This window comes from Chenopodium quinoa, unplaced genomic scaffold (genome assembly GCF_001683475.1).
Source record: "Chenopodium quinoa cultivar QQ74 unplaced genomic scaffold, ASM168347v1, whole genome shotgun sequence".
Classification (NCBI taxonomy): domain Eukaryota; kingdom Viridiplantae; phylum Streptophyta; class Magnoliopsida; order Caryophyllales; family Amaranthaceae; genus Chenopodium; species Chenopodium quinoa.
Window position 1 is genome coordinate 1,341,212 of NW_018742987.1, and position 27,064 is coordinate 1,368,275.

Genomic DNA, 27,064 nt, shown 5'->3' on the forward strand with positions numbered 1-27,064 from the left:
CAATTTCCATATTTGTATGCCATAGATCTGACTGATCGATGATTACTGCAGGCGGCGGATATGGTGGCGATGGTTGATGCGCTATCAGTCTCCCTTGAGTGCGGACCCACTAGAGCCCAGGTCGAGCAGGTGCGAGATATGGGCGTCGCTACCTTACGGAGATATGGTCACGCTCATCTCGCCCACCGGCGGGACGGTCATGATGGAAACTCACAGTTCGATCTCGGCCAGAGCAGCGGTGGATGTGATCCTACGTCACCCAGACACGCAGAGGATTACAACATCCACAGTACTGCGCCCTCTGGTACCCAGGAGGACCCCTCGTCCAGTCAGCTGACTCCCCCACCGCCCCGAGACCCATTCACCACCGTCACTCATTACAGGCGGCGACGTGTCAGACGGAGGGCCGACACTCAGGAGGCAGGACCTTTACCCCGAATAAATGAGTCGGGCTAGTATTATCTGTTGTATTCCCTGTTATTTTGTGTAATGATGTACATAACACTTATGAAATTAATATAATAAATTTTTTTTGAATGACTCCGTGTGTGCTTTGAAGTTAATTTGGTGGTTGGACTGTTGTTGGGCTGTTTCGAGTTTTCTGCAGTGCTTAAAGTTGACGGAACTCCCAGAATATGGTGGTGGTACGTGGTGGGGAGTGGCGGAGTTGGTGGTCGACGGTGGTGGGGTAGGGCTGTGGAGCTGGCTGTTGTGGTGGCTGTTGGAGGACTGCAGCATGCAAGCTGTTTGCTGAAGCTTGTTTTCTGCCTGGATGCTGGTTGCTGTTTCCAGCAGAAAAGCGCTGTCTGAGACAGCGCTTTATGTTCAAGCATAAAGCGCTGTCTGAGACAGCGTTTTATATTCAAGCATAAAGCGCTGTCTGAGACAGCGCTTTATGTTGAACATATAAAATAGTTGTAGTTGAATTTTTTTTTAAAAAAAAACCAGGGGTAAAACGCTGTCCGAGACAGCGATTTACCCTGGAAGCTTAGTTTGGTAAATAGTTTTGCCACGCAACCATTTTTGTCATTAGTTTACGTTTAGAGCTCAAATTGGAAAAACGTTCATGATTATTAGGTTATGTTTTTTTTTGTAGGAATGACCGAATGAATAGGTTGACGTTGCTTGTAACCCGAATTGAGCAAGAGTAGCCAAAACCAAAATTGCAACTTGAACATCCAAAGCCCAAAAAGACCATTTTAGAAACACAAATGACACACACAAAAGGACAAATTCATAATTTCACACATCTCAAGACCAAAAAAACTCAATCCAAAAAAAAAAGGAAAAATCATCTAATTGGCTAATCCAGCTTTAGGTGGCGTTTACCACCATCCAGCACCTGTCACCACCCTGAAAACCACTACTAACCACCCCACCAAAATTACCAAACCACCCTTCCACCATAAATGCAAAATCAATCATGGCTGACTTGTACTCCCACTATTTTCACTACCTCTACTCGTAGTAAACTATCACAAACTCCTCCTCCCTTAAAATCTCCACCATTTTCAGAATCAAAACCCAGAAATTTAGGAGAGAGAAAATTCAACAACACTAGAATTTTTAGGGCAATGCCTGCTTCTTGTTCGTCCTCCATTGAAGCAGCCTCTGGTGGCAATCTTCGTAATTATAAGCATACTCAGGCCTCTTTTCTTGCTTCTCTCATGCCCAAACGTGAGATCGCCGCCGATAAGTTTCTCGACGCTAATCCTCAATACGACGGTCGCGGCGTCCTTATTGCTATTTTCGGTATTTCTTCTTCTACTATTTTCCGTCTCCTCTTTTTTTTTTCGATTGAATTTTTGATGCATGAAGATTTGATTATACTAAGTACTTGATTATCAAATGATGATTGATCATGTCATTTGATTTATAATAAATTTATTTGGTTGCTTTTTAAGTAAAATGATGATTTATTTTAAAAAAAATTTCGGATTGCTGAAATATGAAATCATTAACTGTTTTATTTATTTATTTATTTATTTTTTTTAGAAAGTTGATTATGATTTGGAGAAGGAAAATAATTGAAATTCTATTGCTAATTATTGTATTACTGTTTACTCTTACAATAAGAGTGTGTTGTGTTCTGTTTGCCGCATTTTTACTTATGTGAACTTATTTGATCTAACTTGAACTGATCCGAAGTTATTAGAACTAATTTTAGTTGTAAATTGAAATTGGTGAACTAATTTCAACTTTATCAACCTAATTTTTGTGAATAAGTGGAAGTGCAAGGAACTAAGTACTACTATTAATACAACCCCTCACACAATTAAGCTCAAGTTTTTTATTGTATCTACTACCTAGTAGAAAGAGGAAAAATGTCTAATCGTTGCAAATAATTTGAAACGGAGGTAGTATTTATGTATAGTTAAAATCTGCATTTCATGTTTGATATGCCGTCAGAAATTGGAATTAAGTACTACTATTATCACCACTCTCTTGCAATTAAGGATATGTGATGAATTTACTATGAGTACAACTATTATTGTTGAACCATTCTTACACTGTACATGTTGTTCGGTTAAGTAGGAGGCATTTGGAAAGTTTAGTTATAAGCCATTGCAAATCTAAAAAGGAGATAAAAGTAACTTTTTTGGACATCCCAAAATAGTATTCCTTCCGTCTTTGTTTAAAAACTCTACTTAGATGTCATTTCTTGGAAACTAACTAGAAGTCTAGAAATATCAGGTGCTATTCTAAGAGTAAGCATCTTATTATAAACCTATGGACCGTACCTTGTGAAAAATGTACTATGTAAGCGTAATATTGTTTTAAATTGATATGAATAGTATGGGACTTCCAAATAGAAAGGAGCTTATTAAATTGGGATGGAAGGAGTATATTTGACTTTATTCTTGGACGGAGTATCTGTGAAGTTTGTGGTGGTTTTGTTTTTTATTACATGACATTCCATAGCTTTCCAATCACGATGCAAATTGAGTAATTGCCAATTATTGGTGTAGGTTTGTAGTCAGGACTCAGGAGTGCAGGAATTGGTTATAATTAAATTATCTGCTTGATTACTGCCATTTTCATTTATTGATATTGAATTATTGTCTATGTCTCTATGATTAGATTCGGGGGTGGATCCGGCTGCTGCTGCGTTACAAGTAACTTCGGATGGGAAGCCAAAGGTTCTAGATGTCCTTGACTGGTATATCTAATTTCTCATAATGTGAATGAGGATATATTTATAGTGGTTTTCTTTTCCCCTTTTGTTTCACTTTTTGCTTTTTGTGACTTTCTAATACAACTAAAGTTAGGGCAGTAAGTGAGAGGCTAAGGTTGGCACTGTTGCCAATATTTGAGAATTTGAGTGCTATGTATTTAGTTGATTTCATTTGTTGTGGCGATTCTGTTCTTAAATATTCAACAGGTTTTTATTATATTTAATAAAAATTTACAAAATTAAAAAAAAAATGATGATAATTTGCATTTTTCTTTTTGGAATGTAGCTAATGAAATGTACATTTTCTTTACATAATTTTAGTACTGGTAGCGGGGATGTTGACACATCAACTGTGGTAAAGGCTGACGCAGATGGCTGTATTTGCGGAGCTTCAGGTTGGCTATTTTGCGATACTATCAAATAGGTTCTGGTTGGCTAATGTGTGTAATTCATTCACTCCTTTAATATGTACTGGTTAAAATAACATATTTGTGGATTGTAGTCATTGTACCAACGGGTTTTAATCCTAGTGTGTGTATGTACACGTGCACTTGTGTGTTTTGAAGAAAAGAAACCACATTGTCATTCTAATCAGACATAGCATACATTAGCTCAATTTCTCTACGTGACATTTGCCTTGTGGATTGTTCATGGACAGTGCATCCTTCTATTGTTTGGACGGATGACTTCAAAGTTGTGAACAACACTCAAGATATTTTGGGGCACAAGACATTGTGCTTTGATCATGTGATAATGGTGCAAATACATGAGCTTGTAGCATTTTCTTAACCTTGTAGAAAATATACGAAGTACAAATTAGTTTTGTAATGCAACGATTTATATTTTTTTTTGCTTGTGGATAGATCTGAAACTTCAATATCTTTTATTCTAGTTTCCACATCATTTCAATGGTTACATTGATATTGATTGTATCAATTTATTTTCTGTTCTAGAATTTAAAGATATTTCAAATTGTCAGAAAATTCTCGGCCTTTTTTTAAAAAAATTCTTTTTCATCATCCTAGTCATCCCCTCCTTTTCCAGCTGGTAATCATGTATCTTAAGTTCTATTTATCACAAATTGGTTTAATTATCTATTATATAAAGCTATTGTGTGACTACAGTATATCATAGGCTTCACAATGTCACTTAGGTTCGTTGCTACCATGAACTGTCCCACATCCAGCAAGGATGGATCGTGTGTTGAAGTCTTTGGATTCAATTAGTCTCTTTTATGATGAAATATTCAATTTCTCTTATTCTGGTGGAAATATAATAGGAGCACCATTGGTTGTGAATTCCTCGTGGAAAAATCCTTCTGGGGAGTGGCATGTGGGTTATAAACTGGTTTACGAGCTATTTACTAAAGATCTGACGTCCCGTCTGAAGGTAGTTGCCTATTGAAACTTTTTCCCAATTTTTTTGGAATGATAAATTTTTTATTTTTCTGACCGCAGAGAACATTTATTCTAAAAGCATTTCTGTTGTGGACAGAAAGAGAGAAGGAAACAATGGGATGAATTAAATCAGGAAGCGATCTCTGATGCAGTAGAGAAACTCTCAGAATTTGACCAGGTTCTTTCGTTAGACATGCTTTATTCTTGAAAGAGGATTGGTCTGTAGTTGTTACGCCCTGCGTATGTTTCTCTTATCTTGACAGGGCTGTAGTCTGCGGAGGCTCTTATTTTTGTATCAAAGATGATAAACAGCTGTCCATTACTTCAGTTGGCACATAACACCACCCCACCCCCACCCCCCCCCCCCCCCCCCCCCAAAAAAAAAAAAAAAAAAAAAATCAAAAAAAAGAGCATGGTATTTTCTTAGTTACATTTCCTTCCATGGAAAATCATTTTGTGTTTGTGTCATTTTATTTCCATATGCTTTGATTTTTGGATACTGATTTATTTCATATGTCATTTTAAAATCCATTTGGGGATTCTCACAGCTATCTAAGTTTGCTTCCAAAAGCTATTGTGACATTTTGAAACCTATGATAAACTGTAGTCAATCAGCTATATAAATTTCATTTACTGAGATGCGTTTAGTTCTTCTGTGCTTTCATCCTCTTCTCTATTGCAAGTTTGAGTTTGGAGTTGTGTGTAAGTTAGCTTCTCAAAGCTCTTATTGCAGAAACATGCTAAGGTGGAAGATCCACACCTAAAACGGTTGCGTGAAGACCTCCAGAACAGGGTAGACTTACTACAAAAGCAAGCTAATGTAAGTATAAGGTCTCTTAGGTTTTTTTTTTTTTTTTTTTTTTTTTTTTTTTTTTTTTTTTAATTTTATGTTCAATCATGACATTTTCATTTTAACTTGACATTTATGGTCCAGAGCTACGATGACAAAGGACCTGTTATTGATGCTGTTGTATGGAATGATGGGGAGTTTTGGAGGGTTGCTCTTGACACTCAAAGTCTTGAGGATGAACCAGGCAAGGGAAAACTTGCAGATTTTGTTCCCCTCACTAACTACAGGTCAGGATTTAAAAGATTTTCCTGTCATATTGTATTCTTTTTCCTATGAAGAAAAAGTAATTATCACAAAAGAAGAGTGTGTCAAAAACTGACCCTTTTTATAGGTTAGTTTGCTATCAAGAATTTAGAATCTGGACTTATATTTGACTTATTAACCAACACATCTACTTCTAGTGTGCTTTATCTTTTATCCTCACTTATGTAAGTGTCTGATTATTTTTATATGCTGTCTTCTTTCGGGGTTGTGTAGATTCTGCTTATTGTTTGTTGTGTTGACGTTATTGGCAATTTGCTAGTAGTTGCTCTATTCAATCCTCAGTAGTAGTAGTAGTAGTAGTATTAGTATTGGTCTGATATGATTATATCATGTGTTCTAACCACATTAAGAGGGCCAGGAGTCTTCTAATAGAAAGCTGATAAAAAGTATCTTGCCCCGAGTCCGGATTTTTATTTTATTTTATTTTTATTTTGCGTGTGTGTGTAAAGTAACACACATTGAAGGAGCAAAAACCACTGCTCTATCCTGCTAAACCTCCAACCCTGAAATTATTATCATTCTTATAGCTATCAAAGTTTATATCTCTATGTTACTGATGATATGACAGGATTGAAAGGAAATATGGCATATTCAGCAAACTAGATGCTTGTTCATTTGTGACTAATGTGTTTGAAGAAGGGAATGTTTTAAGCATTGTAACTGATTGCTCCCCTCATGGAACTCATGTTGCTGGGATTGCCACTGCTTATCATCCCCAGGTTGTGTCCTTTTTCTATTTCATTAGTATCACTTGCATTTCATCATCTAATAGCAACGTGAAATTTGGCTATCTATAGGAGCCCTTGTTAAGCGGAGTTGCACCTGGAGCTCAGATAATTTCCTGTAAAATTGGTGACGCTCGCTTAGGTTCAATGGAGACAGGGACAGGTTTAACCCGAGCTCTAATTGCAGCTGTGGAGGTGAGCTTCTATAGCTTGTGTTCTGCATTTTTGATTAATAAAAAAAAAAAAAAAAAGTTATATATATAATGAGTAGCTAGATAAATTTTCTTGTTTCTTCTCTAGCTTACTCATTTGATGGACAAATTGTTGTTATTCATTATAATTGCATATTGTTGTATTCCCTTTTCATTTTTTGGGTGGATCAAGAGAGTACTCTGGGAGAAGTATAATTAAATCCTGTGTTTGTATTGTTTCTATTTCACATAGAGATGGGGACTCTCTTTAAAATTAGGAATTACTTAGCCGTTTTTTCTTTCTGGCTGTAAATTTCTGCTGCATTTAATCTTTTTGATAGTATCAATGACTTTCCATTTGGTTCCTTGCAGCATAAATGTGATCTTATCAACATGAGCTATGGTGAAGCTTCTTTACTGCCAGATTATGGTCGCTTTGTCGATCTAGTTAATGAGGTTATTTTACTACCTATTGCTATTTGATACTATGTTTTTCCAATTCGTCTGTTCTTTATTAAGAATTTCAGCTGCCATTAATCAACATATATCTCTGACATATATATTCTCTCTTCTGATGAAGTGTGATGCCCTTGTTTGCTAATCTAGGCTGTCAATAAGCATCACTTGGTATTTATCAGTAGTGCTGGAAATGAGGGGCCAGCTTTGAGCACTGTAGGAGCACCTGGGGGAACCACATCAAGCATAATTGGAATCGGTGCTTATGTTTCTCCTGCTATGGCAGCTGGAGCTCATTGTGTTGTTGAACCTCCGAATGAAGGGCTGGAGTACACATGGTATGATCCAATGATTACATGCACTTTCCTAAAATAGCTGTAATTCTGTAAATGTATTGTGTCTGATGTCAACAACATGAATGATCTGTAATTGTTCGGATATATTGTAAATGAAGTATTTAAAGGTATGATTGGATGAATGTGATCCAGGTCTAGTCGGGGGCCAACTGCAGATGGAGATCTTGGTGTGTCTGTAAGTGCTCCAGGAGGGGCTGTAGCTCCTGTTCCAACATGGACCCTTCAGTGCCGAATGCTCATGAATGGAACATCAATGTCATCTCCTTGTGCATGTGGTGGAGTTGCATTACTCATCAGCGCAATGAAGGTCCCTAGCACGCATTAGTTAGCTTACTAGTCATTTTGCGAGGGTTTGTTTACCACTTTACTAATTTCTCCTTGAATATTCTGCTGTCTTCAGGCCGAGGGCATTCACGTTAGTCCATATGATGTGAGGAAAGCTATTGAAAATACATGTGCTCCCATAAGTAGTTCACCAGAGGAGAGACTAACCACAGGGATGGGGCTTATGCAAGTTGACAAGTTAGTGTCTCCAGCATATATCTGCGATTTTTATTAATTATAGTTAATGCTATGAACTCAAATATGTATTACAAATTTCTTTTTCTTCAGGGCATTGGAATATGTTAGACAATTGAGTGACATTCCCTCTGTTTGGTATGAAGTTAAAGTCAATTTATCTGGAAAGTCAAGTAAGTCTCCTTATTATTTCTTCCCAATTTTTTGCTCCTTCAAAAGTTTGCGAATTAATCTATCCCACATTTTAAAAGGACTGTGATAAGTTATACAAAGTATTAAATATGTGACATTTACTTATCTTCAATTTTTTTATTCATTAATCTGGCAATCATTTTATTCATTAATCTGGGAATTATTTAACAATCTTGAGATTAATTTATTGACTTCTAAGAAGGTCTAAAATTTTATGAAAAAAAGTTTAATTTGTATGAAAGCTAAAACTAGAAATTACTAGTTTGTCCAAATCGTTGAAGGTCTGGTGCATAAGACATAGTCTGAGGTTATCTCCTTGTCCTATCAAAGTTTGACGTGGGTTGTTTTCTTGAATTTAAAACCTCCCCTTTTTAATTAGATGTATTACATGTATATATATATAGCTGTTCGACCGACTTTTACTATTAGGGTTGAGTTTCTTTTTGCTCCCACCTACAATACATGCCTGCGTCACTCTTGTCACAAATTACAATGTATTCTTTTGTCTTTTTTCCGCTGTATGCTTGGCACCACTGATTGCATCACCACATTCACCAGTTCGCCACTCCTTGATAATGCACGTACTCTTCTAGGGGCCATGAAGCCTTGACAAGCACAATACAAGTCCTTGAATGTTGTGCCTACAATAATTAATGCGACTCCAACCAAACTTTGGAAGAACAAGAGTGTTTGATTTGTTGGTGTATTGTTATTTCTCTCTTTCTGGTGCTAAATATATCTAGGCGCCTTCCATTGACTTATCAAAAGTTTAATTTATGCGTCTGATTTTTTGGAAGTTCATTTGCTTTGTCACTGATACCACCTGACAAACCATGCCAGCTCTTCATTTCCATGCATTACTAATCCAACTGCCTACTAATTAGCATGTATGACACATGCACTTGATAGATTACAATTTATTTGTAATTTAACTGTTAACAACTTTTTTGGTTTTGTTATATTTATGGTAACTTCTGTGCTGGTTAAGTAATATATTCGCTATACTTCAGTTTGTACCAAAAGCCTAATTTCACCTTTTTAGACTGAAGCATAACTAGAATAAGTGGCGGGATGTATTTATGTTTGCAGTGACTAAAGCATGGCTGGGTACTGTGATTGGCTTTGTGATGCTAAACTTTTGATATCTGTACATGTCCTTCACTTCTTATGCATTATCCACAATTTCTTGCAGCACCCACATATCGAGGTGTCTACTTGAGAGAGGCTAGTGCTTGCCAACAGGCTGCAGAGGTGAGCAAAAATGGACTAGAGTTGTAGTTTGATGGGCTTTTTAATTGACATGATCATCACTCTGGTATATGTTATAATTTTCACCACCTTGCATGAATCTTGCCTTTGGCTGGTCTAATGCTATTATCAGTTTAGTTTCATATTGGGTTTAAAATCTGGGGTATCTGGATATGCCAGGCCTGAGATGTAATGAGACGCCAACTTCATTGCCTGGGATGCAGTGAGGACAATGTGGCTTCTTCTTCTTCTTCTTCTTCTTCTTCTTCTTCTTCTGTTGATTAAACTCTTATTACACTTAAAACTGTTGATTAAACTCTTATTACACTTAAAAATTTACTCCTTTGATTAATTGTAGAATATGATAAGGTAACTCAATTTTAATATTGTTTTTTTTTTTTTTTTTTTTTTTTTTTTTTTTTTTTTTTTTTGTGTGTGTGTGTGTGTGTGTGTGTGTTATTGATTATGTGGGACACCCCAAAATGAATAAGTGACAAAAATTGGTTAGAGTTTTATTATAGTGGTCAGCTTGTGTTTCTTACTCTATTAATCACCAAATTGCTAATAGCTATTTTATTATTTAATGCATCCCAGTGGAATAGACTTTTCCTAGCTAGCTTGGATTATTCCAAATGTATTGGCATGTTTCAGACTTATAATCTCTACAGTTAATTTGCATATGCTTAACTTAGGATCTAATACCGTGCTCTTAACAGTGGACAGTTCAAGTTGCTCCGAAATTTCACGAAGATGCGAGTAAGTTAGATGATTTAGTTCCCTTTGAGGAGTGTATTGAGTTGCATTCCAGCGACACTACCGTTGTCAGGGCTCCAGAGTATCTTTTCCTAACTCATAATGGGCGTAGTTTCAAGTTAGTGTCTATCTTCATCCTTGGATCTCTCCTCCCCCTTGGGTTCCTTTTTATCCTCTTCTTTCACTTCAGTTTCTTGTATAACTGCCAACTTTGTTTTGTTATAATAGTGATTTTCCCCCTTCCTTTCTATTGCATCTATGCATTATAAACATTTAGAGTTTCTGAGACATACCTCTCTGTGTTATTATTTTATTGATATGAGCTTAAGTTGTATTCTGCTGTGGTATATGTTTGTAGGTCAAGAGTTGAAGAATATTTGGACAAGAAAGTGTTGGGTTTACAAATAGAGGTTTTGAAAAGAGTTCTAGAGTAGTATTCATTTAGAGGTTTTCGTCAAGTTGATGTTGATTGAAAAATGTCACGCTTTTATTGGAAGCATCAGCCATTGAAATTGTGCAGTTGGGTTATTTTTTAGCTTAATTTATTTGAATTTTAAAAAGAGCTGCTTTACCTCTTTAGTAGCTATCTAGCCGGTGTGTGTGTGTGCAAGTGTGAGATTTGAAATTTTAAATAGAGCTGTGTTTTTTTTTTTTTTTTTTCGGTTTGTGGGGCAGGGGTTGACTTGTGTAGCCTAATGAAAGGCTAGGTTACAGAATGAGCTCCTTGCCCTTCAAATTTCTTGTGGATTATTTTGTTCTATTGTTATCAGCCAGCTCATCTTTATTTACTCTTAAGCTTTATGCATTTGTTATCAGTGTGATTCTACTACTATGTTTGTAAGCTGGAATATCTTTTTTCCTACAGTGTAATTGTTGATCCCACAAATCTTGAAAGTGGGTTACATTATTATGAAGTCTATGGAATTGATAGCAAAGCACCTTGGCGTGGGCCTCTTTTCAGAATTCCAGTGACTATTACAAAGCCTATGGCTGTGGTGAATAGTCCACCACTGATTTCTTTTGCAGGCATGCAATTTTGTCCAGGTATCGTTTTCTCTTCATTCTCGTTTTCCCTGCCCATCCTTGGTTACCTGTCAAAATTCTCTCTCTTGTGCTAGTGCTTGAGCTGGTCAAACATTATTTTCCTGTGGTATTAGCATTTGATTTGTTGAAGTCAATTGACTGCATCTTACAGATGCACAATATAGAATCTGAACAAGACTTTTTTTTTTTTTTTTTTTAATTTATAAACTCGAATGTATTCTTAATACAACCAGGCGCAGGTTTTGCAGCTTTATCACGAAAGTAATCTAGATGACCAGTTGTAGCCAATTATTTGTTTATATCTTGTAATCTCATGCTGTGATTTGGTTTGGGATTCATTGTATAAGAAAGCTATCCAAAAGCTGCACCAAAGATACTGAGTTGATATTAGCTGGCTTAAGCAAATTGGAAAAAATCTTGGCTAAAATACGCGCGTTGTTGACCCTTTACATAGGTGGTAATTAAAGGGGAGTTATGGTACTAAGTTTGTATGATTTAATCATTACCAGTTTAGGGTAAAGTTGCATTACCATTGATAGCTTGAGGCATATCTTGCAAAGTAACATTCAACTAGATGACAATAACATCATCAACATTAGAATAATCCCTAGATCATTTAAATAAGAACTTGAGTGACATTTTGGAAGTTATCATTATTGCAATAATCTGGATGCAGGGTCAACTAGGATTGATTTTGAGTCAAACAATCTGGCAAGTTACTTGTGAATAGTTGTGAGCAGGATTGAATTGAGTTTTTAATTGAAAATGAATTGAGTCGAACTTGACTTGTTGTTTTTACAAAACTTGAATTGCTTTGTTGTCTTCCCTTGCCAACCATTATCTCTTAGTTGCTCAATCTACACCATAAACTTATAAGAAGCTGATAATAAGAAATTCTGACAACCAATTCTATTTCCTTATAAGCAGGTTATCTATGAGTGAATATTTCATTTTTGTAAAGGGAGATCGAAGTGTTGTCTTTCGGTTCTTTTCCCCTTTACTTAGATGGGTTGAATGATTTGTTGAAGGTGCTTGAAAGGATTTTAATTGTGTATCATCCCTCTAGCCCAATGTATTGCTTCTTCAATTTTTGTGGATGTCCCGAAGTTAGTTGATGTCTGTAAATGAATGTCTTTGAGCTTATTGAGCCTGCCTCTTGTACTATGTACTCTAAACTATATGATAATTCATGCGTTTGTGTATTCCTTTATGTTTGCCTTCTTATAAAGTCGGTCGTAAGTTAGGGGCTAGAATATTGAGATAAAGGAAGTACTTTATTAGAGGGACAATTATGAGGTGCAAAGACTTGTGGTAGGATGCTTAGTTGGGATATTGAGGAAAGTATGCTTCAAAATTGAGTTATATCACATCAAGTTGGGATTGTTTTCTGTTTGTTGTGATTTTTGAATGAGTTTTTTTAGAATAATTATGGGCAATGTACCTGTTACCAATTGTGTGTATTTACCTTCAAATTTTAAGCAACAAGTTCACACTAAGGGCCATATGTTGGAGGACTTCTGTAGGTTTCAGATTGTATTAAGACAAAGACAAAGTATCCAGGAGTGAGTACTGTGGTTTTTAATGTGTTGTAAACTTCATGGGAGTACCAAAGAAAAGTTCACTGAAAAGGACTGCTTTATCATGAAGAGTGTTCACTACTTAAGCAGGTGCTGGCATATACAGGAGTTTCATTAACATAGAGGTGGCAAAGATGTCTATTTCTGTTACTACTAGATTTTCTTTATCTTCTTTTTTATGTACTTTTTGGAGTCTTTTGACTAGTGTCTGCTTTATGACATGGTTAAGGTAAGAATATGTACATGTTGCTCTTCCTAGACTTAGCAGTAACTCACATAGTCACATGTAGGTGGTGATTCACTGATTTCCATTGTGTGTTAATACTCCATATCTTTCTTGATGGAAATAATAATTTGGTGGATGCAACTTTATTATCCCTTCTACATGTGCATGAAGCTTTTCAAACACTTCTGCATCCTTTTAACTCTTTATTTGTATTTTCTTTTCACATTTCGCTAGGTCATATAGAGCGGAAATATATTGAAGTACCACATGGTGCTACGTGGATTGAGGCAACTATGCGTACATCTGGATTTGATACATCTCGTAGATTTTTTGTTGATGCTGTACAGGTTTGGAGAAATGGTGTCTGAACTATTTGGTCTGTGTCCTTTTTCGGAATCCAAAAACCTATTTGTAATTTATATCTGGTTCAATGTGTTTGCAGCTTTCTCCCTTGAAAAGATATATGAAAACAGAGAGTGTGGTCACATTCTCATCTCCATCAGCTCAGACATTTTCCTTTGCTGTAGAGGGTGGCAAGACAATTGAATTGGCTATAGCTCAATTTTGGTCTAGTGGAACAGGAAGTCAGGAATTAACAACTGTGGACTTTGAGGTACAATAACTATTATTCTTATCTTTTCAAGTACTATAGTATTTATGTTTTAAAATTTCTTCCTGGACCTTGGCATTCATTCTCAAGATTATACCTTGATTATTGCCTATGAATACATTATGTAAACAAGTCAAGTTGTAATCATTTTTGTGAGGTATTATCGATTTTGGTCATATGGAATATGCAGGTACTACCAGAGATTGAATATGTGCTTGAAACAGCCAACTCCACTGGAGTACCCTCACTCTTCCTATCCTCATCTCATGTTTATGAAAGAGATAGATTGACCATCTCCAAATAAAGTACTCCCAGCAAAAATAACTCATACCAATCGCCCAAATTTGATCTTAATTGTTCCCAAAACAAGATAACCCAAATTTCAAGACTTTATTTGGTTAACAGTGGATTGATCACTGATATCTTCTAATTATTGTGTTTGGTAGTGAGCGGTTTCAAACTGTGGATTGGCTCCAAAATGCTTATTTGAAACCACTGGTTAGAGCAGCACTTCAATTAGTGTGTGAACTTTGAGAATTGAAAAGACAATTGTACTCCTTCCTCCAACTTGGATACTACCCTGACTCTCGCTACTCTCACTAATCTCCTTATCCTCCATCTATAATTTATCCTCATATTTTATCTAAATAAAAAACTTATGGTAGTGTATTCCTCAAACCTTTTGTTTCTGGTGAACTCCATGAAACTTGAAAGATTGCTCACCAAAATGAGGGGAGCAGTATTCTCTACCTCCGTCAGAATTTCGTATCAAGAATATGCATGCATGTGACATTTCTCAATTTGATAATCCAAGTTTTGCTCATAAGGGTCCTTATCTCAGCATAAAAAGTAAAAAGCTTTGGCAGAGCTGCAAAAACACCATAAATTTTTTTTAAAAAATGATAATTAAAAAAAAAAATTGAAATTAAATGTAAATATCAAGATGGACAGGTCTAACCTTTAGCTGTATGCTTTCCCATAACATCAAATTGTTTTGGTGATGTCTTAGTATTATCATCCTGGATAACACTTTTCTGTTGATGCAAATGCGCAGATTGCATTTCATGGTTTCAAAATTAAAAATGAGGAAATAGTTCTTGGTGGGAGTGAAGCTCCCACAAGAATAGATGTTGGAAGTCTGCTATCATCTGAGAAACTTGCCCCCTCAGCTACTCTTAAAAAGGTAAAGATTGTCAAAGGCGTAGAGAACTAGAGACTGAGGTTAGCGACAATATGATTTCAAATGTGATATTATTAGTTTGTAATATGCAGGTTAGAATTCCATTACGACCAGTGGCGACAAAACTTCAAACTCTCCCTACAAATCGAGACAGGTTGCCATCGGGGAAGCAAATATTAGCTCTTACATTAACGTGGGTTTTACATCAGTTTATACACACCATTAGCTGTTTTCATTGAATTGATGTTGTTTTCTAGTAACTGTGCCTTTTTTGCTCCACAGTTACAAGTTTAAACTTGAGGATGGAGCTGAGATAAAGCCTTATATCCCTTTGCTCAATAATCGCGTATACGATACAAAATTTGAGTCTCAATTTTATATGATCTCAGATGCGAACAAGGTCAGAATTCTAGTTGTGTTTCTATTTGCTATGTTTTTATCTTTTCTCTTTACTAGAAATCACCTCTCTCTCTCTTTTTTTTTTTTTTTTTTTTTTTTTTTTTGGTTCCTGATATAAATGTAAGTGTTACTAACATAAAAACCTTGGTTTTTGTACTGTATTATTTTACTACTTGAAGCTATGATCATTTACAAAGTGTATTTTTATATCAATGCTCATTGGCTTTGCTTCAAATATCTGGAAATTTGTCTTGTTAACCCAACATTTACTCCCCTTTCGTGTGGTCTTTATGTGTCTAGCGTATTTATGCTTGGGGTGATGTCTATCCAGAAGCTGCAAGTGTGCCAAAGGGTGAATTGACCTTGCAGTTATTCTTAAGGTAACGAGTTAGTGTCCATTTTTGGGCTGCAATTATTATTTGTAATTTTTGGTCATAAACTTTTGTCTTTTGAGCTGAAATCATTTGACATTATAATATCTGCAGTGTGTATTTGTTGCTCATGTCGTTTTTGTTCTTGCTCAGGCATGACAACGTACAACTATTGGAGAAAATGAAGACTCTGGTCATTTTTATCGAGAGGACTTTGGAGAGCAAGGTAACATTGTTTTTCTGTCTCTTCCTTTTGGAGCCCTTTTTCTAGTCATTCTAGCATCAATAGCTGCACTATGTGGTGCTTGCCATCTTAAAGAGTTCTTATGTCTGAGATGCTTGCTTCTGGTTTTTATTTTGATTCAGGAAGTCATCCAATTAAGCTTTTATTCTCAACCTGATGGCCATGTTACTGGAAATGATAAATTTCAGTCTTCAATCTTGGTTCCAGGGTATGCTTTCTCATTTGAGATGTTAATTTCCCAGTAACCCCTTTAGGTTCCTTTATCGTTTTTGGTAATGTGTTTGCAGATCAGAAGAAGCTTTTTATGTTGGTCCTCCATCCAAGGACAAACTTCCGAAGGTATTCTTAAAGTTGTGACTTTGTAGCTTGTACCGTTATAATGTAATGGATTTTCTCATAGCTCAATTGTTGCAGAATTGTCCTGAGGGATCATTGCTGGTTGGGGCAATATCGTATGGAAGAGTATCTTCTTCCAAGGCGAAAAATGGAGGAGACCCTGAAAAGAATCCTGTTCCTTATCAGATATGCTATGTGGTCCCTCCCAATAAGGTTTGTTAACTATGCTTATATATTTTAAATTATGAAGTTTTTTTGTATGTATTTTATTTATGTGGTGTAATACCGAATAAATTCTCATATTAAGTCTAACTTCGTCTCTAAACTTTACTGTACTTGCCTGCTCTGACAGACTGGTGAAGATAAAGGCTCAGATCTTTCTATATCAACTAACAAGAAAGTTGCTGAGCGGATTGAAGAAGAGGTATCTATGTAAAATAATTCTGTCCATACATGATACCCACTGGTACTTTTAAAACTATTGCTTACTTCAACTTTCAACTTATTAGGTTAGAGATGCGAAGATAAAAGTTTTAACAAGCCTGAAACTGCATAGTGCTGAAGAACGTGTGGAATGGAAAAAATTGTCCATGTCATTGAAGGTAAAATCTATTGATTGCTGTCTATGTAGATATGTGTTTAGGGCTATTGGGAGCTTTCTCATAATGATGCTTCTCAAAGGTGTGATTGTCTTGGTCTTTGTTAATATAAGATGTTATATGGTGTCTGTTGTTTGGCAGTCTGAATATCCGAAGTACACTCCATTACTTGCTAAGATCTTGGAGGGTATCCTTTCTCAAGATAACATTGAGGACAAATGTTGCCATTTGGAAGAGGTAAACTTTTTTGTTGGACTTGGCTTTTGTTTTGAATGCTCATTTTTCCATGCAACGTTTTTATTAAACTGTGTCATAAGTACTCTTTTCATCCCTTAATAAGGCCCATGTTGTTGGTCAATTTTAAGGAATTGAAATATATACCATGATTTTACATCTGTCGTCTTTATGTTATTTTTTTTTGGAACTTCTACGTTATCATTAAAAATATACCCTCCGTATAAGAATATTTAAATTTTAAGTTGCTAAATTAAAAAAAAAAAAAAAAAAAATCTATTATTTGCAGAAAGCTCTTGCTTTGGTTGTGGGTGTTTTGGAAAAGGTTTCTCTATCAATCTAGAGTAGTTGAGGAACTGTTTGTGCTCATTTGAACAACCTAAAGTGCTGCCTAAATGCATTATAGGGATTTGATTATACTCCTACATTGATAGTGTACTTCCATCTTTTGATTTTTTTTCCCCCTTTTTCGCTGTTATTGTTTGGTTTTAAAGTAAAGTTAGTAAACCACTCATTAATTGTGATACTTAATACTTCCTCCGTTCCCCTTATATTGCAACAATTACCATTTTAGAAAATTTCACCAATATTGCAACATTACCATATTTGCACATGCTCTCTCTCTCTCTCTCTCTCCTCATCACATGGGTCCTTGTCTTTAATTTCTATATATCTCTCCTCATCTTAAACTCCGTGTCTTGCCCCCTTGTTGCAATATTAGGGGAACAGAGGAAGTATTTGGGAAAATTTATCATATACAATCACTATGGACTGGACGGGGTATCCATTAGTTCATGTAAGATGGGATGCTGAGTGGGGGTACTAAGAGGAGAGAAAAATACTATCAGGGTATAACAGTTGGAGCCCCTCCCCCCAGTGGTTTTTCATTTTCTATGAAAAGAGTGATGATTTGGTGATAACATGATATAAAATAATGATACAAGTATTGGTGGATGATATAAAGTTACATAAGAGAATACAATTTATTGCCCCATTCCTTTATTGGGAAGGATAAGCATAGGGGAAGGGGGAGATTGTCTATAGTGTATTCTCTTAGCGGAAACTGAACATGTATATTTGAAATATTAAAAGGTTTCTGCTATTAAATATTGGCTCTTATATATTGCTTGACCATCTTTGTGCTGCTATTGTAGGTTATTAAAGCAGCTGATGAGGTTATTGATAGCATTGACAGAGACGAGCTGGCAAAATATCTTTCACAGAAAATTGTTCCTGAAGATGAAGAAGAAGAGGTATGCTGTGTTGAAATTGTCAATTGTAAATATGAAAGCATAGTATAAAAGTTAAAGAATATTGTGAATTTGTGATGTTGTAGCCAATGGATTTTCATGGGACTTTGTCCCTAAAAACATTGTATTTCATTATTGGGATCACCCACACAACCTATTAGTTTTCTTTGTAGTTGGTTGTCCCCCAGTTCCTATCATTTCTATTGTTGAAGCACTTGCATGCATTTCTAATGCTTTGGTTCTGACTTATATGCTACCTCATTCCTTTCTACTTGGTGCTTTTATATTGGTTCTATGCATTTTGGTTACCCCCCATCATGTGAAGTGTTGGTAATATGTTGTTATATGTTGCAGAAAACCAAGAAGCAAATGGAGACAACACGAGACCAGTTAGCTGAGGCACTTTACCAGAAAGGATTAGCTTTATCTGAAATTGAATCATTGAAGGTCAAATATTTCTCCATTTTGTTTCTTCAAATGTGCTTTAAATGCCTTCATAAGCATATAACAAAATTTCTTTATTAAATTCAATTTCATAGTTTGTAATTGACCGCAATTTTGTTGGTTATCAAAATTCAAATTTCCTTATGTAATAGCTATATAATCTAGAGGGTGCTTATCTGAGCTTGCAGGCGGAAAGAAAAGCAGAGGATTTAGCTAGTGATCAAGTCGGAGCTCCTCCAGAATCCCATCAAAATTCATTTGAAGCAACATACAAGGAGTTAAGAAAATGGGCTGATGTGAAGTCATCTAAATATGGAACTCTCTCAGTGATTCGAGAAAGGCGTTCCAAAAGGCTGGGAACAGCTCTGAAGGTTTGATTTTTAATATTGCTAATTCTTGATCATAGATATGCTTAATATCCATTCTCGTTGGTTGTGTATGTGTCTGTTTTGACCTGGACTGAAACAGACCTAATCTTAACCCAATTATCACAAAATTAATTGGACTTAGGTCCTGTTGCCCTCACCTTTTTTTCACATATTTCAGGAAAAATAAGTTTTGATCATAAGTTTAGTGCTAGCCCAGATAAATAAAGTTTAGGGATATTGAGTTAAATTTGTAGCTATTAAGGGTAATAGTTACCCAAGTTCAAATCACTAAGTAAATTTCAATTAGTTCAAATAAGTTAATTTCAGAGCTAATTGGTTCATATGAATAATATGTTCAAATAAATAAAATGTAGGTGAAGAGAACACACCTTAATAAGGATTGGTTTTGCAATAATCTGAACTGAACTATGATTGAACCATTATTAGATGTGGACCAAATTGATCTTCTGTTGATCATAAGAACTTGTCTTCCATGTCTTCACACTGAACTATTTCTAATCGTCAAATTCTAACACTCCAACAACTCATAGGCTCAATTGGACTGAAAGGTCAAGACCCTAATATCTCATCAACTAATTCAGAGTAAAACATTTTGAGGATACTGGATCACCTCATTTGAGACTGCAGTCGGATACAACTCATACAAGTTTTCTTTTTTGTCCCTTTAAGATAGATTTTCCGCTTCAATGCTCAAATAGTCTTAGGAAACTACTCAACTAGCATGATGACCTCACATTTCTAAAGAGGGGTCATTGAACAGGACAGACTGCAGCGATTCTTTTGGACATTTCTAGAGTCTAGAGAGTAGAGACTATAACAATTTTCTTGAATAAGTGGTTGCGCACAACTTCCAGGTAGGACAACAGCTACAGCTGACATTCTTTTGTGTGGCAGGCCTGGCTAGGACATGGTTTTGTAGGATCCACGTAACAGGGTGTAATATCCCAACCTGCCTTGAGACATCCTAACCTGTTATTACATTAAAACAATCTCTGATATATAGAACTGTAACACCCTCAAAATTATTTAATTGTAAATTGAAATCCAAAAGAGTATCAAAGAACTTTTATTATTAGAATACTATTACTCCTTATTTGAAATAAACACACCAATGGTAACCCAGTAAACCTGTTAACCTGATAACCTACTAGTCACAATTTAATCAAAGCAATACTACAGTTTCTAATCCTAAGGAACTGGCTTTTATTTTCTAATGACTAATAAAATTCCTAATAACTACAGCTAAGCACAAGTAGTATAATTTCAAGAATCATTTTCTCCCTTGCTACTCTGAGCTTTATCTTCGTCCTCCCAAGTTATAATCATAATGTTGTTTTGCTCATCATTGCTCTCTCTCAAAGTGTTTTAAAGTAGGAATCCATTTTTCCTTGTAATGTAGTACTTGTTATTTGGTTCTCCATTAATGTATAGGTCACTATACTTCTTCTTTAGCTCCGCAAATGGTCCTCTCCCATGTAGAGTACATAAAAGGATTTGTGATCGCCTCTCTGGAGTTTACTCCTAGTTACCCTCATCTTTGAAAAAATCTAAAATACATCTATTCTTGGCAAGACATGGGCTTACTTGATCATGCAAATATTTAATCACCTTCAAACAGAAACCTTATCCATTTCTTTTTTTACTCTACAAACCCTTAGAGCCCCAGATCAGTAGGTCCCTTCTTGTGACTCCAAATTGATGGATTAATATTGAATATAGACCCTCATGGATTATGATCACATATGTCACCACCAAAGCTAAGCATCAGCTAAAGAGAAAGAGCATAAATATATGAAATTTGGCAGTCACTGAGATGGGAGTTTGAAAATCTCGATTGGAAACTTTCAGAAGGATAGTCAAATTATTTGGTGCAGGTGCAGATGCCCGCTGGAAAGGCTTCTGCTCATTAACAGTAGCCACCTCTAAAGTATGGGGTTTTTGGAGAGACAGTTTGTCCTCTCTGGTTAACAATGCTATGGTTTTAATAAAAATGATAATGTGCTTGAAAAAATACAATTTTATTGAAATTATTATTCCAATATTTAATATACTTGAGGTTGTCATTGTGGTGCATCAGGTGTTGAATGACATCATCAATGAAAATGGGCAACCTCCGAAGAAGAAATTGTATGATCTTAAGCTCTCCTTGATTGAAGAGATTGGATGGGAACACATAGCTTCATATGAGCGACAGTGGATGCATGTCCGTTTCCCATCGAGGTTGCCTCTCTTCTAAGGTTGTTTAAAATCGGGCAACTTGTTGCTCTCTCTTTACCAATTACAACGATCCACTATCGCCATAATTAATACACTTGTGAAGCAATTATAGTTCACAAATGCTTCACAAGTGTAGGTTTAGGGTTTGTGGAGTAAGGAGTCTGGTTGCTATTGTACTCTTCAAGTAGTTCTTTCAAGGGGATTTTTAGGGGGTTTGGGGGCTGAATTTCTATATAATAAGAATTTGAATTTGTAATAAAAGTTATATTCCTTTAAGTAATCATGCTTATTGAATCTTTGTTGTGGTTTAGGCGGCTCATTTTTTTGTTGTTGCTCCTAATATAGAGATCAGACTCTTTTGCGCTGCATCTTTCAGTCTGAAACGATCCACTCGGAAAACCTTCAGAATTCCTCAAAGGAAGCATGCCTCAGTTGCTGCAAGCCAGCACCATTTTGAATTTAAATTTCATTTGCACATGGTATTTATACAACGTAGAGCAAATGTTCCTGTGATATGTGGGCTATATGGCACACTTTTTCTACGATGTCAAGGAAACCCTTATTCAAGAGTATGAAATCGGTTAGCACGCTAACAGAGACAACAATTTGTCTCCTGTTTGGTAAAAAATTAAGGTATGAATCCGTAACCTTAACGGGACTTGTGAACTCCCATGTCATACTCATTGACGATATATATGATGTTATCGATAGGATGTTATCGATCATCGCTACATAAGAAATTAAGACAACAATTCCTGAGAATTACTCGTAGTAAGTTTGTTGCATGCAATATGTTTGGGCTAGTGTGAAATTTTTTGGGCAAATCTAAGCTCTAAATGACCATATATAAATTGAGCACTTCATTGGCAATGTATTGATCGAGTGTACAAGCACCTGAGACTACTCAATTCTCTAAACTTAACTAGATTTCCCAGATTTGCTAATTATATTCCTATTATAATTTTTTGCATTATATATATGTTGTACAACACTTTCTTATGTGAGCTATTTCTATTGAAGTTGAATACATAATTATAGAGGTTTTACAATAAGAGGCACCCCAGAACTAGGTCTAAACGAGAAAAAATAAGTAGGGCTATGATGATATGATGGTGCAACTGTAAAGGAAAATCGACGAAGAATCAAGGACATAACGATCTTGTACTCCATAAGTGCATAGTTCTTGCCAATGCACATCCTTCCTCCAAATCCAAAGGGCATGTAACCCATCTTGTGCTTGCATCCGCCATACAACGAGTCTCCATCAAATCTCTCCGGTTTAAACTCGTTAACATCGTCTCCCCAAAGAGCTCGGTCGTGGTGCATTCCAACGACGTCAATCCATATGTTGGTGCCATTAGGGATTACTACATTGCCTACTTGAATGTCACTTCTTGCTTGTCTTTGTGCATTTGGTGACGAGGGGTATAATCGTAATACTTCATTAAACACCCATCCCATCTGAAATATACCACAAATTTAATTAGAATTGACATATACAAGTAATATCTAAAGGAAAAAAAAAAAAAAAAAAAAAAAGTAACAATTATCTCAACTATTTTACTGTTGGACATCCGGACGGTTATGACATTGCGGCTCTAAATGACAAAACAATTATGATGATATAAAATTCACTTTAGGTGGTGGTCAAATGTTTGATTCTTTTGACCATTATGGTTTCTCATTGACAATTTTTTCCCCTCCTCTTATCTCATCCTTTTTTTTCCCTTTTTTGGAAACATATTTTGTTTTCAATTTATAACAGTAATATATCCTTTTTAAGAAAAAAAAAAATGGTTGTATGACTTACATCCCCATATGAAACAAGCAAAAATATAACAAGTGTGCTCGGGTTCAACTCATTCAAAATAGAGATTTTGTCTTACAAATATATCGTAGATCTTTTTATACTTTAAATAATTTCAATATTTTAGTACTTTTTTATTGGAACAATAGAAGTAAATGAGATTATAATCATATGCTCTAATGCCATTTGATAGTAAATTTTAATTTTGTCATTTGGTTGGTTAAGGACCAACACCAAGTAGCACAAAATTATAATCACATGTACGTATGTGCTCTATATTAGGAACTCTAAGAACAAGACTTTTCAATTGGAGGATTAAAACAAGAAAAATGAGAAAACAATTGAGAAAATAAGGTATGGTGCATTTTTTTTATTGTTTAAACATAAAGTATATAAGAACATGTATAAATATGAATGCATTGATAATGTTAGATAGTATTTAGCATACGAAAAACATAATCATGTGTTATAGTGTCAAATCTCTTACCTTCTTGAGTCCAGCAAGCATGGTGAAGTCAATGTTATCATTCTCTCCAATCACTTCTTTGATTTCCTCTCTTAATTCATCTTGCCATTTTGGATACATTGCTAATAGCATCAATGTCCACGTCATTGCTAATGCAACTGTCTCATGCCCTCCAAAGAAGAACGTTTTACACTCGTCGATTAGTTCCCTAGTTGTCAATTTCCTCACAAATCGCCCATCAACTTGATCCTCTCCCTCGAGTAATAACCCTAGTAGATCATGTTGAGGTTCTACACCAATAACCTTTTTTCTTGCATTTATAATGGATAAAAGAATGTCATCGATCTCTTGCCCTAGCCTCCTAGCCTCTAAGGTTTGTCCCATGGTCAACAACTGGCCATAAGGGACTCCAACATAACGCGTGTGTTTAAACAAACTAATCTGCATCGCTCTTAATTTTTCAAGCAACACATTTCCCAATCCACTACTAATTCCAAAATTAGTTTTGGCAATTATCTCTCCGGCCAATATTGTGACTTCTTTCTCCATGTCAAGCTCAACTTTGCTCGAGTCAGCAAGAAGAGTGGTCCATTGACTTATCATCTTGGTTGTCAATTCCACCATTGAATTTGCCATTCCCTACATTTATAAAGACACAAAATTTATTAATCACTCCATATAAAACATACGCGATCCTATAATAACTTTACTTTATATTTTTTTCAAAAATTACCCAAAAGACGATAAAACTTTACATACCTTCAAGTTGGTGGAAGAAAAAGCCGGAGTAATAATATGTCTATGACGAACCCAAGTGTTACCCTCAATCATATTAAGACCATATTCCCCAAACATAGGAATTCTATCACTTTTGAAAACAGTAGGTTTTCCCCAATTCTTGGCTAATACTTTTCCTGACATTTGCTTCAAGAACTCAGGGTCTGCTACGTATAAAAATGGTTCAACTCCCATCCAATAAACATACACTTTACCTGCAAATCAACCATATATATTAATCTTTAATTAGTATATAAATCATTATAATTAGCACTTTATCACTTGCATGTTTGATGCTCTTTTATGCCAATCATCAATATTATATTATTTATCTATAAATGATTAGTTTAATCTTGATTAGGACATCTACATGCAAAATTATTCGGATTGGAGTAATTTAATAATATATACTTCGTATACAATAAAGGTACTCTTTGGATTTTGCATGGTGTCGAACTTATAAGTATCTTTTTTTATATCGTAAAATCAAAAACTTAAAATGATACTCCCAAAAAAAAATGGTAGACAAAATTAATACAAGAGATTTATATATTATTTTTTTCTAGTACCCTTTTATACACTAAACAACATTTGAAATTAAGAATAGCTTTACCATTGTTATACTTAATTGTATTTACTTTTTTTTTTTTCTTTAGGGCTATTCATTTAGAACTGATTTAGAATGACCGAATATAATTTTTTTTCTCAAATAATCTATTCACTTTTAATGAGAGATTTTTAGTCAAACTGTTGCAACTAAAAGTGAACGAGGAAACTATTATGCATGATTGACCCATTTGCTATAATAATACCCATGACACCAGTAGTGAACCCAAAGAAAATGATATGCTTACCGTATAATTTTTGCCATTGAGAGAAATATGGAAGAGAAGATGAATGGATGTCATGGGATATAGTATCCGATGACGAAGATAAAGATTTAGCTTTGATGATCATCTCCTTCATATCACCTAAGTTGCCCAGAGGAAACTTAGGTGTTGGTCCTCCCAACCCATTCTTTCGCAGCTTTCGCAGCGAAAGAATGGGTGAAAGAAAACAAGCATTAATCAATTTCCACAACAAGAAGAAGATTAAAAATCCGCATATAAGATTAAGACTCATTTTCGCTTTTTTTTTTTTTTTTTTTTTCTTCCTCTGGTTTTTAAGTTTCTCTCTCTAGAGTTGTGAAAATATATATGGTGAGTATGACGAAGTAGGGGAAAGAGGTATTTATAGAAGTGTAGAAAAGAAAAGGACAAAAAGAAATAATAAAATAAAAGAAAATAATTAAATAAAGGAAAAAGAAAAGTTAAAGATGATTATAGCACTATTTTAATTAGTTTGACCTTATGAAATGTCATAGTTGAAACTCGTCCTTTGACTTGAAATAAAGTTGAATAGAATTATTATTCATTTTTTAGAATATAATAATAAAGGTAATGAGAACCGCGGTTGCTAATAGCAATAATTTCATGGTATGAAGAATTAAATAGTAAGATTAATAAAAATGATAATAATAATATTTTCGTAGTTGTAATGAGAATGAGGGCTTTCATTTTACCATTTCATGTTCAAATCGTGTTGGCCTTGACGTTCTTCGTTCCATAGTTTGTATGTTCTAATTATGCATGGGACTATGGTAAACTCCACAAAATAATGTTTTTTTTATTTACTATGTATCTCCTACTTATAATAATTTTTTTATTTATAGATTAATACTATTCACACATTTTACATTAATTATTATTTAAGGATTATATAAAAGATAATTATAATTCATAGATGGTTAGAGGTCATCCTTAACCAAGTTCCTAAACATCCACCTAGCCAGTTCAAACACAATTAAGAGTGTTAGACTACCGTCGCTTATTACCAATTGTTTCACTTGTTGGTAAATAGCGACGATAAGTTAAAGATGTTGATTATACCAATTGTTTCACTTGTTGGTAGGGGTGGGACTTCGGTCTGGCAGTTCGGTTTGACCTCAGTTTGAAACGGTTTCGGTTTGAAACGGTTTGGGTTAAAACGGTTTCATTTAGACGGCGGGTCGGTTCAATTCGGTTTTGATTAGTCACAGGTCGGTTCGGTTTCGGTTTATTTTTGTACGATTTAAATTCGGTTCGGGTCATAAACGGTTCGGTTTATAAACAGTTCGGGTCATAATCAGATCGGTTAGAAATGGGTCGCTTCAGGGGCGGATTTACTCGGGTCAATGCCGGTTCGGTTTTTAAACGGTTCGGTTAATAATCGGGTCGGTTTGAAACAGGTCGGTTCAGGGGCGGGTTTACCCGGGTCAATGCCCGTTCGGTTTATAAACGGTTCGGGTCATGATCTGACCGGTTTGAAACGGATCGGTTCAGGGGCGGTTTTACCGGGTCAACGTCGGTCCGGGTTCATATCGGTTCGGGTCATGAACGGATTATTTTGAAATGGGTCGGTTCAGGGGCGGGTTTACCCGGGTTAATGCTAGTTCGATTCATATCGGTTCGGTTTATACTCGGTTTGGTGCTAAAATCGTTCGGGTTAGTTTGGTAATCAGTTAAATAGGATCGGGTTGAAATCGAGTTCTAAAAAGTGGTTTTGACCAGTTAGCGCGTTTTGTTTTATATCAAGTTGGGACTAGTATTTCCATTTCATTAGCGGGTCGGCATAGGTTGGTGAAAAAAATAATGGATCGAGTAGAAATTGAGTTTTAAGAGATTTTTGACCGGTTAGCTATTTTCGTTTTATATAAAGTTGGGACTTCGTCACTTTATTTTCAGACATCG

At 35.5% G+C, this 27,064-nt stretch overlaps 2 protein-coding genes across 2 annotated transcripts; one reads left to right on the top strand and one right to left on the bottom strand.

Moving 5' to 3' along the window:
- Window positions 1–1,164: 1,164 nt before the first annotated feature.
- Window positions 1,165–21,556, top strand: LOC110729648 (tripeptidyl-peptidase 2-like). The gene is made up of 34 exons (XM_021909418.1): window positions 1,165–1,752; window positions 3,082–3,160; window positions 3,497–3,570; window positions 4,455–4,564; window positions 4,670–4,750; window positions 5,306–5,392; window positions 5,507–5,649; window positions 6,255–6,405; window positions 6,484–6,606; window positions 6,975–7,058; window positions 7,209–7,396; window positions 7,547–7,721; window positions 7,815–7,936; window positions 8,027–8,106; window positions 9,318–9,376; window positions 10,090–10,244; window positions 10,992–11,170; window positions 13,208–13,320; window positions 13,416–13,586; window positions 14,638–14,766; window positions 14,856–14,956; window positions 15,046–15,163; window positions 15,463–15,542; window positions 15,687–15,759; window positions 15,900–15,985; window positions 16,065–16,116; window positions 16,192–16,326; window positions 16,466–16,537; window positions 16,623–16,715; window positions 16,854–16,949; window positions 18,101–18,199; window positions 18,551–18,643; window positions 18,829–19,011; window positions 21,107–21,556. Exons 1-34 carry the CDS (start codon window positions 1,410–1,412, stop codon window positions 21,263–21,265), a joined length of 4,086 nt encoding a protein of 1,361 aa, XP_021765110.1. The 5' UTR covers window positions 1,165–1,409; the 3' UTR covers window positions 21,266–21,556.
- A 145-nt stretch (window positions 21,557–21,701) lies between these two features.
- LOC110729650 (cytokinin hydroxylase-like) lies at window positions 21,702–25,750 on the bottom strand. The gene is made up of 4 exons (XM_021909420.1): window positions 25,151–25,750; window positions 24,279–24,511; window positions 23,541–24,158; window positions 21,702–22,707 (listed from the first exon to the last, which is right to left on the bottom strand). The coding sequence occupies exons 1-4, from the start codon at window positions 25,416–25,418 to the stop codon at window positions 22,279–22,281; spliced, it is 1,548 nt and encodes a 515-aa protein (XP_021765112.1). The 5' UTR covers window positions 25,419–25,750; the 3' UTR covers window positions 21,702–22,278.
- Between the last annotated feature and the right edge of the window lie 1,314 nt (window positions 25,751–27,064).